The 15,684-nt window shown below is 34.4% G+C and overlaps 1 protein-coding gene across 1 annotated transcript; it reads left to right on the top strand.

Annotated features, from left to right (window-relative positions):
• On the top strand, window positions 14,959-15,674 carry LOC104763155 (probable inorganic phosphate transporter 1-2). The gene is made up of 3 exons (XM_019240038.1): window positions 14,959-15,359; window positions 15,477-15,598; window positions 15,655-15,674. The coding sequence occupies exons 1-3, from the start codon at window positions 14,959-14,961 to the stop codon at window positions 15,672-15,674; spliced, it is 543 nt and encodes a 180-aa protein (XP_019095583.1).

The following is a 15,684-nucleotide window of genomic DNA, read 5'->3' as shown; positions in this document are numbered from 1 at the left end:
GAAAACCCCCCAGGGTTCAAGGCAATCGGGGACAAATCCCAGATCTGACGTGAATGGGAACACTCAAAAAGAGCGTGATTTATAGTCTCCATNTCACATAACTAAAAACCTTAGTTCTCGAACCCTGGAGGTTCTCGGGAATGCCTAGATACGAACCCATACCACCTTCTTTGGAGATACCCATAACAGATTTCAAATGAATCCTTCGATCAGACGCTTTCCCATAATCTCCTATAATTTCCATAACCTTAGAGCATTCTGCCGTCTCTGCTTTACAGAAAAACAAACTATCATCTGCAAACAACAGATGTGAGACGGGCGGACAATCCCGAGCCAACTTAATACCGGTGATCCTATCCTCTCTTTCAGCCTTCTTAATATTAGCAATTAAAACCTCTGTGCAAAGTATGATTAAGTAAGGAGATAAGGGATCTCCTTGACGTAAACCCCTCTGTGGCCTAATAGAACCTCGTGGCTGTCCATTGATAAGTACCTGATATGTAACCGAGGATACACACCACATAATCCAGGAGATCCATTTCCTATCAAACCCCAATTCAACCATTAAAGCTTCTAAAAAGTCCCATTCAACGCGATCATAAGCTTTACTCATATCCGTCTTAAAGGCAAGAAAGTCCGTCTTACATCGAGGATTTGTATTTAAGCCATGAAACATTTCCTGAGCAACCAGTATATTATCTGTAATTAAACGACCAGAAACAAATGCCGATTGGGTGTCTGAAACAAGAGACGGAAGGAGCCGTTTCAACCGAAAACAGAGGACTTTAGAGATAATCTTATAACTCACATTACAAAGACTGATCGGTCTAAATTCCATCATCCGTTGAGGCCTTTCGTTTTTAGGAATGAGACAAATATTTGTTTCATTCAATCGCGGATCAAAGCAATCCGTATGAAAAAAACTCTTTAATCAAAGCCACCAAGTCTTCTTTGAGGGAAGCCCAAAACCTCTGGAAAAACAAGGCTGTCATCCCATCAGGTCCTGGTGTTTTCTCGGGTGCATCGCAAACAAAGCCCTGCGAATCTCTGCTACCGTAATTTCCTTTATTAAAATCCTGTTCATACTATCTGAAATCAATGTGGGAACTTCATGTAGCATCTGGTAAATCCCCCTCACATCAGACCGCTTAAAAAGATCCGCAAAATATTTTTATTTTTCTTTTGTAATTATTTTTATGATGTTTTTCCTTTTAAAAAGAATGTTGCATATTTTAATCAAACTACATGAAAATTCTATACGCTATCTTATATTTTTTCTGTTTTTTTGGTCAAAACTTAAATACAAGGCCAAAAATTTATATTAAAAATCAGAATATTTGTTTAGGTATATGCATATACATTCTTCTTTTAATTTTTTAGAATTTGCCTTTAAGTTCAGGTTTTACCCTTCTGATTTTCAGGATAGTATGATTGAGAACAAATAATGAGCTTATATTAATCTTTGATTAATTTAGGATAATGTTACTATAGTTATATATAAAATTAGTCAATAAGTTTGGAGAAATGCTATTTGTTAGTGTGCCATTTTTCGAAACCACTCAGTTACCGTTTTTCAAAACCACTCAGTTTCCGCATTTGTTAGTGTGCCATTTTTCTTCCAACAAGCTTCTACCACGTTCATAGCCTCAGATCTCCACTCATCAAGAAGGATCTCTCAAGAACAGCAAGGATTCTTCACAAAAACTCTTAGGAACTAATCTCACTCTCTCGAAGGATGAAAAGTGGCTAATACTAGACAAAAGCGTCGATTTTTCCCTTTTGTTATCCGACCTTAGGATTTTCTACACAAAACCGCATCATACCGACGATCTAAAACCCAACCGGCAGAACCACCAATTGATAGTGTCGACCGACACCCTCCATGGTGTCGATCGACACCCAACCCAAAAATCCAAAAGCTGGTTCGGGGATGTTACAATTCTCCCCCACCAGCATAGATTCGTCGTTCTGGTGTCAGTCGCACTAACACCTAGCGAAGGTTGGTATCGACCAACAACCTCCTGGTGTTGATCGACACGGGCAACCTGATGTCGACCAACACCAGGCCGACAACCACCGAAAACCCTAGTTGTGTTGACTGACACCTCCACATGGTGTCGACTGACACTCCTTAAAGCCCTCGTGTCGTCTTCGCTTTGGTGTCGATCAAAACTGATGTCGAGCATCATTTTTCTAAGATCTCCAGCGTGAATCTCCATTCTAAAATGCCTCCCACTCGACCAAGGCATACATAGGAGAAAATACAAGCGACAGAGACACGAAAATCACACAAACATTCAAGAGAAATCAATCACAAAACTCATAGAAACACAAAACAGAGAATCTCAAGCTTAGATCATGTACTCACTCTTCCAACAAGAAGATTCTGACCCTAAACCCACGAAAACAGCCTCCCAACAAGCTTTTACCACGATCCTAAGGATCTCTTAAGAACAACAAGGATTCTTCACAAAAATCTTAGAAACCAATCTCACTCTCTAGAAGGATGAAAAGTGGCTAAAACTAGATAAAAGCGTCGAGTTTTCCCTTTTATATCCGACCTTAGGGTTTCCTACACAAAACCGCATTAAACCGATGATCTAAAATTGAACCGGCAGAACCACCAATTTATGGTGTGACCGACACTTTCTTTGGTGTCGATCGAGATCCAAACCAAAACTCCAAAAGCTGGTTCTTGGATATTAGAGTTATACTGAAATTCTTATGGTTTTTGACCATCACCGCTTATTCTCTGCATAATATAAGCAGACATATAGGTCGCGTTTTTGAATAAGGAACATGTCATGTCAAGATTAAATGAAAAGGAAAATTATCTTTTAACATTGTTCCCATTACCCATATTTTGTAAGAAATGCGGCTTCCGCAGCCGCTTAGACGGAGAATAATAACTCGGAAGTCGGAATATGCCGTGATTTCACTATAACTAATGTATTATCTATAGTGACAAAGTATCTCTAAAATAAAAATATTTTTTATTCAGCTACTACTGATAAAAATAATAGGTATCAGGAAAGTGTTTTTAATCAAATGGTTACAATACCACCTTTCCCCAGTATAATAAGAATTAACTATGGATTGAGTATGGTATCGATTAAATAATGAAAAAAAAATAGCTATCAGTGATTTAGTAACTTTGAAGAGGTCACAAATCATATCAAATTAAAACTCAATATGGTGCTATCATTTTAAATTTATTGTATTTATAAAAAAGCTGGTCCTCTGCACGCAAAAAGTAAACTCCTCTTTCTATAAATGTGAACAAGTCCTTGGTTATTTGATACAGCTATGTAACTTGACTGAATAATGTTGACATGTATAATTAAGGTTCCACCATTTCTTATCAAATATCTGATGATATCACTCTTATTTTCTTTTGCAGAAAAAAGTCTGGTAGCAATCCAAAAAATTGTCAATAGAAAAAGTTAGAATTTGGTTTTCAATTGATAAAATGTTAGAATTTGTTTTTAATTTTCCCATATACAAATATAATTAATTCGTTCCAGTTTGAAGTTTAAAATTTGAAAACATACGTTAGATGTGTAAACATCTACCACTGAATTAAATTTCAATAGCTATTACAAAATATAATGTCTAATTTAAGCATCTAATCAATAGAACATGAATAATAATAATATATGTGAATATACCTTGGCATGGAGATAGTTATCTATAATGTGAATATAATAAATACTATCTAATCTTCAATATGTTGTACGGTTCCTTCTATCTAGGAGTGTGTTGTACGCGTTGACATTTTGATGGTATATCTATATGCTTTGATAAGGAACCGTACAACACATTTTTCTTAGCTTTCTCGAGGACACAAAACTATTAAAAAAGCTATAAGCTGGAATTTCGGAAATTATTATAGAATAGTACAAACTAAAAAAAAAAGTATATAAAAGTTGTACGAAAAATTGAAGGAAAATCAATATAGGATAACAAACTGATGGTATAACCTTTTTGATATCACATTTATGATTGATAATTATTGATAAAGCAGTATGGATATACCAATCAAAACATATAGGATGGTAAAATAAATAACACAATATAAAATAAACAGCGTTATAACTAGCCAATATATATCTTATTTATATGTCTATATATAACAGGTTAGACTTTATTTTTATATTATCGAACTGTTTTGTATAAAGCCACAAGGATTTGATAGATCAAATCAGTGAGTACTTTCTATTTTCGTTTTCAACACATTTGGGTGTTTTAGGCCATGGATGTTTGTAGTTTAAAAAGGGTTCTTGAATTTTGGATCATATTTTTGGTTTTTAGATATTGATTTTACTAGTTTTTGATTTTTTTGTATATTTTAGTTTCTTTACAAACGTGAATGGAGAAGTGTCTTTAGTCAAGTGGTTAAAGCATCATCTCTGCGACCGATCACACCAGAGTTTGATTTCATTAAATCGCGATGCCTTGCATAATAAGTTGATAGATTATATTATTTTGATAAAAACAAATAAGGAAAAAATAAAAAAATGTTGACTATGGTTTTTTGAGGAAAATTTTCTTTGAAAAATGTTAAAACACTTAAAAACTAAATTTCCTATTTTCTTTAAAAACTTATTTTTTTTTTCTTTCAAAATTATGAAATGGATACAAAAGTGCAAAAAACAATGCCAAAAACTATCTAAGGAACAACAAACATTCAAGGTCTTACTTAATGTTATTTTTTATGACAGTTGAAAATAATTCTACATAAAATAAGTACATATTTTCTTTCTTATTTAATTTATGAGGTCTAAATTTGTTCAGAAATCTTTTTTTTTTATCATTAGTAACATTTATTTGAATAAGGTAGTCTGAGGCGTTCGGGTAATCGATTTGGTTTCGGATCTATCCATTCAGTTTTGGATATTTTGGATATAGAGGTTTAGGATCCATTCGGTTACTTTACAATTTTGGTTCGGGTTCAGTTCAGTTTTGGTTATTTTTGGTTCGATTCCAGGTATCCGAAATAGTATAATTTTGTTTTTAAAAATATTAGTTGAATAAAATTTGATTATAATTTAACAAATATATCTAAATACTTCTAGATATTTGGTTTATTTAAAATATTTTGATATTTGGTTTACTTCAAATATTTTAATATATTATTTGGTTTTTAGTTTAATTGTTACCTTATCTTAATTAACACACGCATAGAAGTGTTAAAACTTTGAAGTGGCGCATTGGCCACATTTTACGCTCAAGTTTTGCTGAGTACTCACATTCGATTGTCGGCTAAATCATATTTTTAATATGAGTTCGGTTTGATTCGGATAACCGAATGAATATCGGTTTGGTTATTAGCTGATATCTATTGATAGTTGAAACACTATCCAATCGATTATTACCCACTAACCGAACCAAAACCGAAATTTGGTTTTGTTTCGGTTCGGTCCATTCGGTTCGGTTTATTTGTCCAGGACTAGAATAAGGAAATGTTTGCATGTGGAAGAAAGTAAATATTTAGGGTGTGAAATATTACTCTTCCGTGAGTAACCACTAATCAGAGGTGGGATAAATAGCTGTAACATCCGTGAACCAATTTTTTGGTTTTGAGATAGGTATCGATCGACGACACCATAGGAGTATTGGTCGGTACCATCAGTTTCTGGTTCGAGCGAATTAGAGCAGTTTAGTTTAGGATAATAAACCTTAAAACGTGTTATTTAAGGGAAAATTCGAGTTTGAGGGTTCTGTGACTGCTCATTGGTCGTTTCCAGAGAAAAGAAAGAAAGAGAAGTTTTCCAAGTGTATTCTTGTGGGGTATGCTTCCTGTGGAGTGGTGATCTGAGGCTAGGAACGTGTTGGAGACTTGCTGTGGTGTTTTTCGTCGTTCTACAGTCATAATCTTCTTGTTTAAGAGGTGAGTGCATGACCATGGCTGAACTAAGCTTGAGATTTTCTGTTGTGTTGTTCTATGAGTTGTGTGATTGATTCCCTTGAATATTTTTGTGATTTTTGTGTTCTATGTGGCTTGGTCTCGCTCTTGTGGATGACTTGGTTGAGTGAGAAGCAATTGGAGGCGTAGATCTAAGCTGGAGATCGAAGAAAAACGATGCTCGGTATCGGGGTCGATCAACACCAAGATGTTGTTGGTCGACACCAATGCGAGGACGACGCGAGGACTGTAAGGAGTATCGATCGACACCATGGAGAGGTGTTGGTTGACACAGACTAGGGTTTTCTGGGAATGTCGAGCAGGTGTTGGTCGACACCAGGTTGAGAGTGTTGATCGACACCAGGATGGTGTCAGTTGACACTAACCTTCAACAACGGCTGATCTTTGTTTGTTTGGCCTGGTTTGATTGTGTTATAGGTTGTTTGTTGTTTGGAGATCTCAAATGCTTGTGTGTGCCCAATAGATGGGAGGATTTTCTCGCTGAGTATTTGTGATAATACTAACACATCTCAATTGTTGTTTGTGGTGCAGGTAAAGGAAAATTGTGATAGTGGAATCAGGGCGATGAAGAGGAGGATGTTCTAGAAGCTTGGTTGATTGTTCTATGCATCAGTTAGGTTTCTAGAATGGAACATTGTTGTCTAGAACGGATGTTAGGTTGCTAGTTCTATGAATTGTTGTATGCTTTTGGTATTGTTATATTGTTGATGGATTCATATATTTATTTTATTCATTTAATGATATTGGTTTATTTTATTTTCTGTTATCTGCTGGTTGTATTGATTGGAGATAGGTTGTTAGTGAGTATGTGATCACTAGAGAATTATTATATTAAAAAAATAGGATGGATCGTTTCAATAACCAAAGCAAACTAACCTGTAACGCCCTGACCGTCACCTTGCTTAGTCGGCCCCACGTCCACTCTTGGCCAATGGGTCCACCTTACTTAGTAGGCCCCACGTTCACTCTCGGCCTGTCGGCCCACACATATCCGGCGGCCGAGAAACTTTAAAGACTTGTTTACCATCCCTACAAATCACCAATTGATATCTCTCTGTGTTTTTTCCACACTCGCACAGTTTCGACAATCTATTCCCGGAAGGTCACCTATCCTAAAACTACTCCAGCTCAAACACGCTTAACTATGGGGTTCTCTCAGGGCCCTTGACCGAAAAGATAAGTGTACTTTTGTGACATAGGTGGCAAAATCAATTCGTTTAAACTTTTCCGCAAACCGGGTTGTCACATACCAAACTGACCAAAAACTTTTGTTGTTTGGTTCGGTTTCAATTATAGGTCTTGAAGGTATCGACAATATGTTAGATTATTTTGATTAACAAAAAATATTTGTTCAGTCCTTTTGCTAAATGATTTTGTATATATTATCGAAGTACGGGTTTCCAGAGCGGGGTATTCGTTACTTAACGTTAAGGTTGCGTTCGCTTTGCTCGGAAGGTCCGAGAAGTTGAGTCGTCATTTTCTAGGGTTCTATCAAGCTGGAACAATGGGAATGTTATTAGGCGATGAATTGTTATTATGGGCTTAGGATCTAACACAACACAAAATTTAGAGCAAATCCTAATTTAATATGGTATAAGATCCTACACACACTGACCTATTAATTAATCCAGCCCGGAAAAAGGTTTGATCATCCCATTAATTGAAGGCCACATAGAATGCCCAGTTCCATCGAGATAGCTAAAAAAAAAAGCATTATCTCGAGGGGGCGAGATGGATTTTATCGATATTAATGGCTAGAAGAGCCATTATCTCGAGGGAGCGTGTGGAGAAAGATCCCACATTAGAAATATGATGGGACTTAAGTAATATATAAAAGGTCAGGGCCAATCCATTCATTGCCAATTGGTTTTAAGTTGGAAGCTCATAACAAATCCTAATCTAGCATGATATCAGAGTCTCCCTTTGGCCTGCGAAATTTGCTTTGAATATCTCATCCAAATCGTGAGTCAAGCATGACTTGAGAGGACAAAAGTGCTGACAAGCCTGTGGTCATGGATTCCAGTGGTGAAGCAGCGTTGATCTCACCATCTAATTTTAACACAAGTGATCCTATAGGACAGGTTTTAACACCAATCCTTTTGAACGGTACCAACTATTAAAGATGGTCCAAACACATGATGAATGCCTTACGAACCGTAAGTTGGGATTTCTTAATGGAAGTCTCAAACGACTAGTCGATGATGGCGAAAATGTGGATCATTGGGATATGTTTAATTCAATAATCATAAAATAGTTGTTCAGCGCTGTGGAACCAAGACTACGATCATCAATATCCCTTGTCGATGATGCCTTCGTGATGTGGGCAAGTATGAAGAATCGTTGGTCTATTAGCGATGGTATGCGTGAGCATAAACTTTAATTCTATAGTGACAAGTACCTCCAACGCGACCCCAACCAAATTTCCACCACTTACGGATCATCAATGGAGCTCACTAGCTGACTTCATTGAGAAAAACAAGAAAATCAACTGATCGAATCAAGAGGGAGATTCTGGTAAGAGAGAAATTTTTTTTTATATGGAAGTTATACTCGGTTAGATTTGACTATTGACTCAGGCCCATTTCATCATATGACGGTGATATTAATCTCTTGACCAAACTTCATAAAATCGACCCATGTGCTATCAGATTACCAAATGACAAAGTTACTTGGGCAACACGACATATAACTCTTTTTCTTGGAGGAAAATTAATACTTAGTCATGTGTTCTATGGAATTATCAATTACACTTATATCTATTGCACAATTGTTACGTGATGATGCCATTGTTATTATCTTTACTAAACAGTTTTGTGTGATATAGGACCAAGCTTCAAGAACTTTGATTGGAGCGGGAACTGAATGGGGTTTATCATTTGGCTGGTGCTGTGTTACCTCAGTCAAATAGTGTTGCAACAGGGAATACTCGAGAATTATGGCATAGCAGAATGGGTCATCCTTCGCCGAAAGTCTTGTCATTTCTTTCAGAAATTGGTGTTTTCAATAGTAGTATTAGTGCTTTGAAGGAATGTTGTGATGTTTGCTTAAGAGCAAAACAAACTAGTGTTTCGTTTTCCGAAAGTTCAAATAAAGCTGATGATTTATTTTCTTTAATTCATTGTGATGTTTGGGGACTTTATAGATCAAAGAGTACTTGTGGAGCAGTTTATTTTCTTACTATGGTCAATGATTTTTCTCGAGCTGTCTGGACACATCTACTTCTTGAAAAATTATAACAACCCGTCCCGCGGACCCCAATAGCCCACCGCTAGCCGCCCTAACATACCCCAAGCTGGCCCTGCAGGGCATCGACCCTAAACCCTCACTGTGGATAGGAACTATTCATCCAAATCCACCAGTAGGTTATTGGTGCGCCAGGCGTTCCTCGAACCCTGGTCCCCACCCTTTAACAATCTTCCCACAGGACAAGCTGTCACCAATTGATCTGCAAGTTGGATCAGTTGAGGATAATCAGACTTGGTTGCAAATGGTTTTTTTGTATCAAATATAACTCGGACGATTCTATCGAATGGTTCAAGGCTATACTTGTTGCGCTTGGGAATCGTCAAAAGGAGGGAAATGACTATACTGAAACTTTTGCCCCAGTTGTGAAGATGACTACAATTCGTACTTTGTTGAAAGTTGCTGCTGCTCATGATTGGGAATTATTCCAGATGGACGCGCATAATGCTTTTTTACATGGTGATTTATAGGAAGAGATATACATGAAGCTTCATCCCGGTGTCACCGCAACAGAACCTAATCAAGTATGCAAACTTAAAAAGTCACTCTATGGGCTCAACTAAGCCCCACGGTGTTGTTTCACAAAGCTTTCTACTGCCCTTTTACAGTTTCGATTTAAATCGAGTTACATGGACTCGTCTCTCTCTACATACTTCAAAGGAAGTTCCTGTCTATGCGTTCTGATATATGTGGATGATTTTATTGTTGGGGGTAATGATGCGGCCTTAACAACATCATTTTAGAAGTATATGAGTGAGTGCTTTTATATATATGAAGGATTTAAGTCCTTTGAAACTTTTTTTGGGATTGAAGTGTCTAGAGGAAAACAAGGAACCTATATCTCTCAACGCAAATATACGTTGGATATCATTTCTGAATGAGGCATGCTTGGAGCTCAACCAATAGATAACCCAATGGAACAAAACCACGCTCTCGCTAAAGATGATGATGTGTTGTATTCTGGTCCATCTTGGTATCGCCGGTTGGTTGGTTGTTTGGTCTACTTGGCGCTTACTCGTCCAGAACTTAGCTACGTTGTTCTTCTCTTGGCACAATTTCTTATAGAATCTCGATAGCATTATTGGGAGGCGGCTGTTAGAGTTGTTCGGTATCTTAAAGGAACTTGAGGGCAAGGTATATTCCTTAGCAAGGACTCTGATCTTGATGCATATTTTGATTCTGACTATAATTCATGTCCAAAGATGCGTTGGTCTTTGTCTGGTTATGTTGGTTTTCTCAGAAAATCTCCTATTTGCTGGAAAACAAATAAGCAGAAAACGGTCTCCATATTTTCTACTGAAGCTGAGTATAGAACTATGACTTTTAACTACCAGGAAATAAAATGGGTGAAGGAGTTACTTCTTCTTTTTCATGTTCTTCGTCCAGAACCTATAACTCTTCATTGTGATAATAAAACTACTCTTTATATTGCAGCAAATCCAGTATTTCATGAACGGACGAAACACATAGAAAAAGATTGCTATTTTGTTCGGGATGGTATTAAAGAGGGCATTCTCTCTACTAAAAATACATTAGTACTGTAGAACAGTTGGCTGAATTCCTAACCAAGGCCCTTGGACGTCAATAATTTCAGTATGTACTTCGCTAGACGATTTTCACTTCTCGAGGAAGAATATTAGGCGGTGGATTATTATTATGGACTTAATGTTGTAGAGGATATGAAGAGATAGAAGGATAGAAGATTTACATTATTTATGTCAAAGAAGGATAGAAGATTTACATTATTTATGTCAAAGACTATATATATATATATATATATATTTGTAATCTCTTCATTCACATAATAACACAACAGAATATTAGAGCAAGCCCTAGTTTGGCAAATTTTGGTCTGAACCCCACCATTTGCTCGTATTGCTAGAACATGTAGTACACCTTCCTACTTTGTTGGTTAATCTACTTTATAACTTTTAGTTAATTTTATAGATAAAAAAATTAATGAAAATACATATATATAATAGTTTAATTGTGTGTTTTACAAAAAGTTGCGATTGTTCATTGTAACGGTTTTTTCTGTAAAGGTGCAACTGTTCATTATAGAGTAGTGTCTATTTGAATATTTGTATCTTTATATATATATATTTGTCTATTTGAACTGTTTTCATTTTTTGTCATGACATAAAATAATATAACATTTCAATCTTAACGATTTTTACAGCTTTCTAAATTATACTCTAGCATTCATTCTTTTAAAGGTAAAGAAATTCCTCCAATTCTTGATTTAACAAAAGATTTTTGGAATGATGAATCTAAAATTTCATGAAAATACCTAGAGTTTATTTTCCAAAAGTTATATGGATTTTATAGTGAGCTTTTGGATTTGACTTTTGAATATGGTAATAAAGATGCCTTCTATTTAAAAGCAGTTTATATGAGTTTGTAGGTATAATCAAGTGGAGACACAACAGTTCCTTTTCGTAAAAAAATTGTTTTTATTTGTTTTTTTTTTATTCAAACGGTTGTATCTGTTCATTGTAGAGTTGTGTCTTTCACTATATTTTATTTATATTTTTTCATCACAATTTTTCGTTCTAATAGATGTGTCTATTTAAATAGTCATGCTTTTTGAACTCTCTTTATATTTGTCTCTTCATCACTAACTAAAAATTTTGTGGAAACAAAACTTTCGTTTTATGTTGAATCTAAATAATTTGAATATTAATATCTAATATTCAATGTTATTCTATAATCTAACTAAAATTTTAGATATGATTATAGTAATATAGAAATTTAATAAAACTTAATATTGAATTTACAGTTGCGTCTATTTATCGTAACTTTTCGTTAAAAACTATTCTAATATTTAAAATTAATTTTCTTTTGTTTTTAAGAGTTGTGTATTTTAATTTTAATTTTTCGTTGATACAGTTTAAATATATTTTTAATTCTAGTTGTTTAATAGAAAATTACATTTACTCATTACAACCATTAGTTTAATATTCTCAGTTAGGATCACTTTGTCATAATGATTTTTTTTAATTGTAGCTCTTTACCATAATTCTTCATAAAAATATCTTATATTTATAGTACTCTAAACAATACATTTTGTAAAGTTCCGTCTATTCTACATAATATTTTTTGTTATAAGTTTTCATTTTGATGGTTGTGATTTTAATAATAGTTTATGTGTTCAAACTATTCTATTACATTCAAATAATTTCATAGTGTATAATTCTAAATTTTAAATTAAATTTATTCTTTTTTCTAAAAATTTCCCTCGCGATGTCATCCCGGGGTCCGAGTCCTAGTGACAATATTAAAATTTATTGCAATTAATTAGTATTTTTTTCTTCGTTAAGTTGATAAACTAATTTGTAATGTAAACGTCTAATTTATCACAGGCTTTGTTTCAGAACTAAACTTATAAACACAAAATGTTAAACTCTAATTTTAATTTGTATGATAAATTAGACGTGCGCATGAAAATAACATGTGTTAGGGTAAATATTTCTTTCCAAAAACGTTAAAGAAAAAGTAAATTTTCCAATATTTTATAATTACTATATTATTCTGTTGTTGTTGAAAACTACTCTCTAAAGAATCATTATATGCTATGCATTAACTGTTAAACTAGTTTCAAAAATACTGATGTGGAAGTATATACTCAAATGCAGTGAATAAAACGACTACTTCATAATATATAAGTATAACTACATGGATCATAAATTTTAGTGGGAGCATTGTCTCTTGGATTTAGTTTGACTTACACATATATCCAATTCAGCAAAGCGTAGCAGAAAATGATTTGAACATATTTTTTGTATATATCAAGGGTAATTATATTTAAATGGTTGACATTTAATTTGAAAGTAATGTTTAGATTAATCTAACTAGAAACGTTTTTTATTTTTAAAGTTGACTTTTCATGGACGATTAAAAAAGTTCGTTAAATGAAAGTCAACTTGATATTTAGGGAAATTTAGAAATATAATACGATTATACGAGTACTACAATATAATTAAAAGAATTGCGTTAAAAAATTTAAAATAATTTGAGGAATTGTTATCTTGTTGCAAACTAGATAGTATTGTTATGTGCATATACTTCTCATTACTGCCATGTCGATTACTCCAATATAGTTTCGTAGCTTTCCACATCTTCATCTATTTTTATTTGGGATTTTACTCCAATAAATTCTCACTGGTAGCCTATTGAGGAATCACATCGTACTAAATTACACACTGATAACATTTTTGAAGACTACGCATTTCTTGTGGATATATTTAATTTAGAAATTATTGGCATTTTAGTACATTTTCTAAACTTAATTAAAAATATAGTACAATTGGAGAATTACTCAGAGTTCCACTTGTGAGATAGAATATTTGTGAGATAAAATTGTGAGAGAGAAAGAGAAATGAGATGGTGTGTAGGTGAGAGAGAGAAATAATTTTTTTTCATCACACTTCATCATATCTATTTATTCAAATATTTTGCTAATATGACTTTTCAAAAAAAAATATCAGATATATAAGAATCTATATTTTTCTTTACAGTTTGATATGTATTTTGTTTGTTGATTTTATTTTGATAATGTTAAATATTTTTTACAAATTTTGTATCTGTACACATTATTAAGTGTACGGATGTTTGTACACTTTATTAAATGTACAGATGTCTCTGCACATTAGTAAGTGCACACATTACATCTATACACTTAATAATGTGTAGAGACTTCTGTACACTTAATAAGGTGTGTAGATATCTGAATATTTAATAAGGTATACGGGCATCCGTACACTTAATAATGTATACATACACTTAATAATGTGTATAGATAGCCGTACACTTAATAAAGTGTACAAATACAAAAGATTTATATAATATATTTAAAATTATTAAACAAAATGCATATCAAATTATAAAGAAAAATATATAGTTTCTTTTTGTATTTGAGAATTTTTCTCAAAAAATATTATATTAACAACTATTTAAATAATTATCACAATTTTTCAATCTCATAAATGGGTCCTACATAACTTTCTATCTCACACACACTCACACACAAACATTCTTTCACCTATTTTGCCAATCATAAATAGTGTTTGTACTGAAACACTAATAAAGTTTCTAAAATGTACTATAATGCCATATACCCTTTAATTTATGATATTTACGGGTACTTATCCCATTCATATCATATAAGACTTGGACCAAACATAGAATGGGTCCATGATAAGAAATCTGATAGATGCCATGGATGCCATATACTAGTAAGACATTACTAAAAGGAATAGAAATGATGTGTAGACCATTATACCATATCCAGAAGAGCAACAAAAAATATAACAGAAAACTAATGGAAAATATGTTTGAATTGAATAAAAATGTGGATATACCCTTAAGATGCCGGAGACTATGTTTCTCCGATCTGCTCTATAAATATTGGCCGTCTCAGCCACCACAAACATAACCACCACCACCACCTTTCTCTCTCTCGCTCTCTCTCTCTCTCTTGCATCGTCATTCGCCACCATTAACACATCTCGACGGTGAGATTAGTTACAACTTTACACACATATACATATATATAGTTTAGATTTTTATGTATAGTCAAAAGTTTTCTTTGCACTCGATCACTATAATAAATTTGTTTATATAGTTTCATGTAACTTAGATTAAACCACCAAAAAAAAACATCTCTATTCATTTTATTTGTATATATTAAAGTACCAAAAAAGAAAAGATTAGTTGCATCTTTACAGTACCACAAGAAAGAATATCTAAACTTTTGCTTCATGAAAACAGGAGAGACGAAAGAGACTCAGATGGCCGATCAGCAGCTAGGAGTGTTAAAAGCACTCGATGTTGCGAAGACGCAACTTTATCATTTCACGGCAATTGTCATCGCCGGTATGGGTTTCTTCACGGATGCCTATGATCTTTTCTGTGTGTCCTTGGTGACGAAGCTCCTAGGACGCCTCTACTACTTCAATCCAGAGTCAGCAAAGCCTGGCTCCCTTCCCCCTCATGTTGCGGCAGCAGTCAATGGTGTGGCCCTCTGTGGGACTCTTGCTGGTCAGCTCTTCTTCGGATGGCTTGGTGACAAGCTAGGAAGGAAAAAGGTCTACGGTCTCACTTTGATCATGATGATCGTGTGTTCTATTGCTTCGGGTCTCTCCTTTGGAAACCAAGCCAAGGGTGTCATGACCACTCTTTGCTTTTTCAGGTACAATTATCACGGTCAAAACTGTTTTATATATGAACATGAGATCATCCACATGATAGTTACAACCTCCAAAAACAAATAAAATATAAATATTAACATTTGAACGGTTATGTATAGGTTTTGGCTCGGGTTTGGCATTGGAGGTGACTACCCTCTTTCAGCCACCATCATGTCTGAATATGCTAACAAGAAGACTCGTGGGGCTTTCATCGCTGCCGTCTTTGCTATGCAAGGTGTCGGTATCTTGGCTGGTGGTTTTGTGGCTCTTGCAGTCTCTTCCATTTTCGACAAACAGTTTCCATCGCCGACCTATGACCAAGACAGG

Source organism: Camelina sativa, chromosome 18 (assembly GCF_000633955.1).
Source record: "Camelina sativa cultivar DH55 chromosome 18, Cs, whole genome shotgun sequence".
NCBI lineage: Eukaryota > Viridiplantae > Streptophyta > Magnoliopsida > Brassicales > Brassicaceae > Camelina > Camelina sativa.
Note: the sequence above shows the minus strand (reverse complement) of the source record. Positions and strands in the feature narration are given on the sequence as shown.

What these genes read in the sequence shown, in the direction of transcription:
- LOC104763155 (XM_019240038.1), top strand. Translation starts at nt 14,959, where the DNA reads ATGGCCGATCAGCAGCTAGGAGTGTTAAAAGCACTCGATGTTGCGAAG. An exon ending in ACCACTCTTTGCTTTTTCAG is followed by an intron (nt 15,360 to 15,476) that starts GTACAATTATCA and finishes GGTTATGTATAG; the next exon opens with GTTTTGGCTCGGGTTTGGCA. An exon ending in CTTTGCTATGCAAGGTGTCG is followed by an intron (nt 15,599 to 15,654) that starts GTATCTTGGCTG and finishes TTCGACAAACAG; the next exon opens with TTTCCATCGCCGACCTATGA.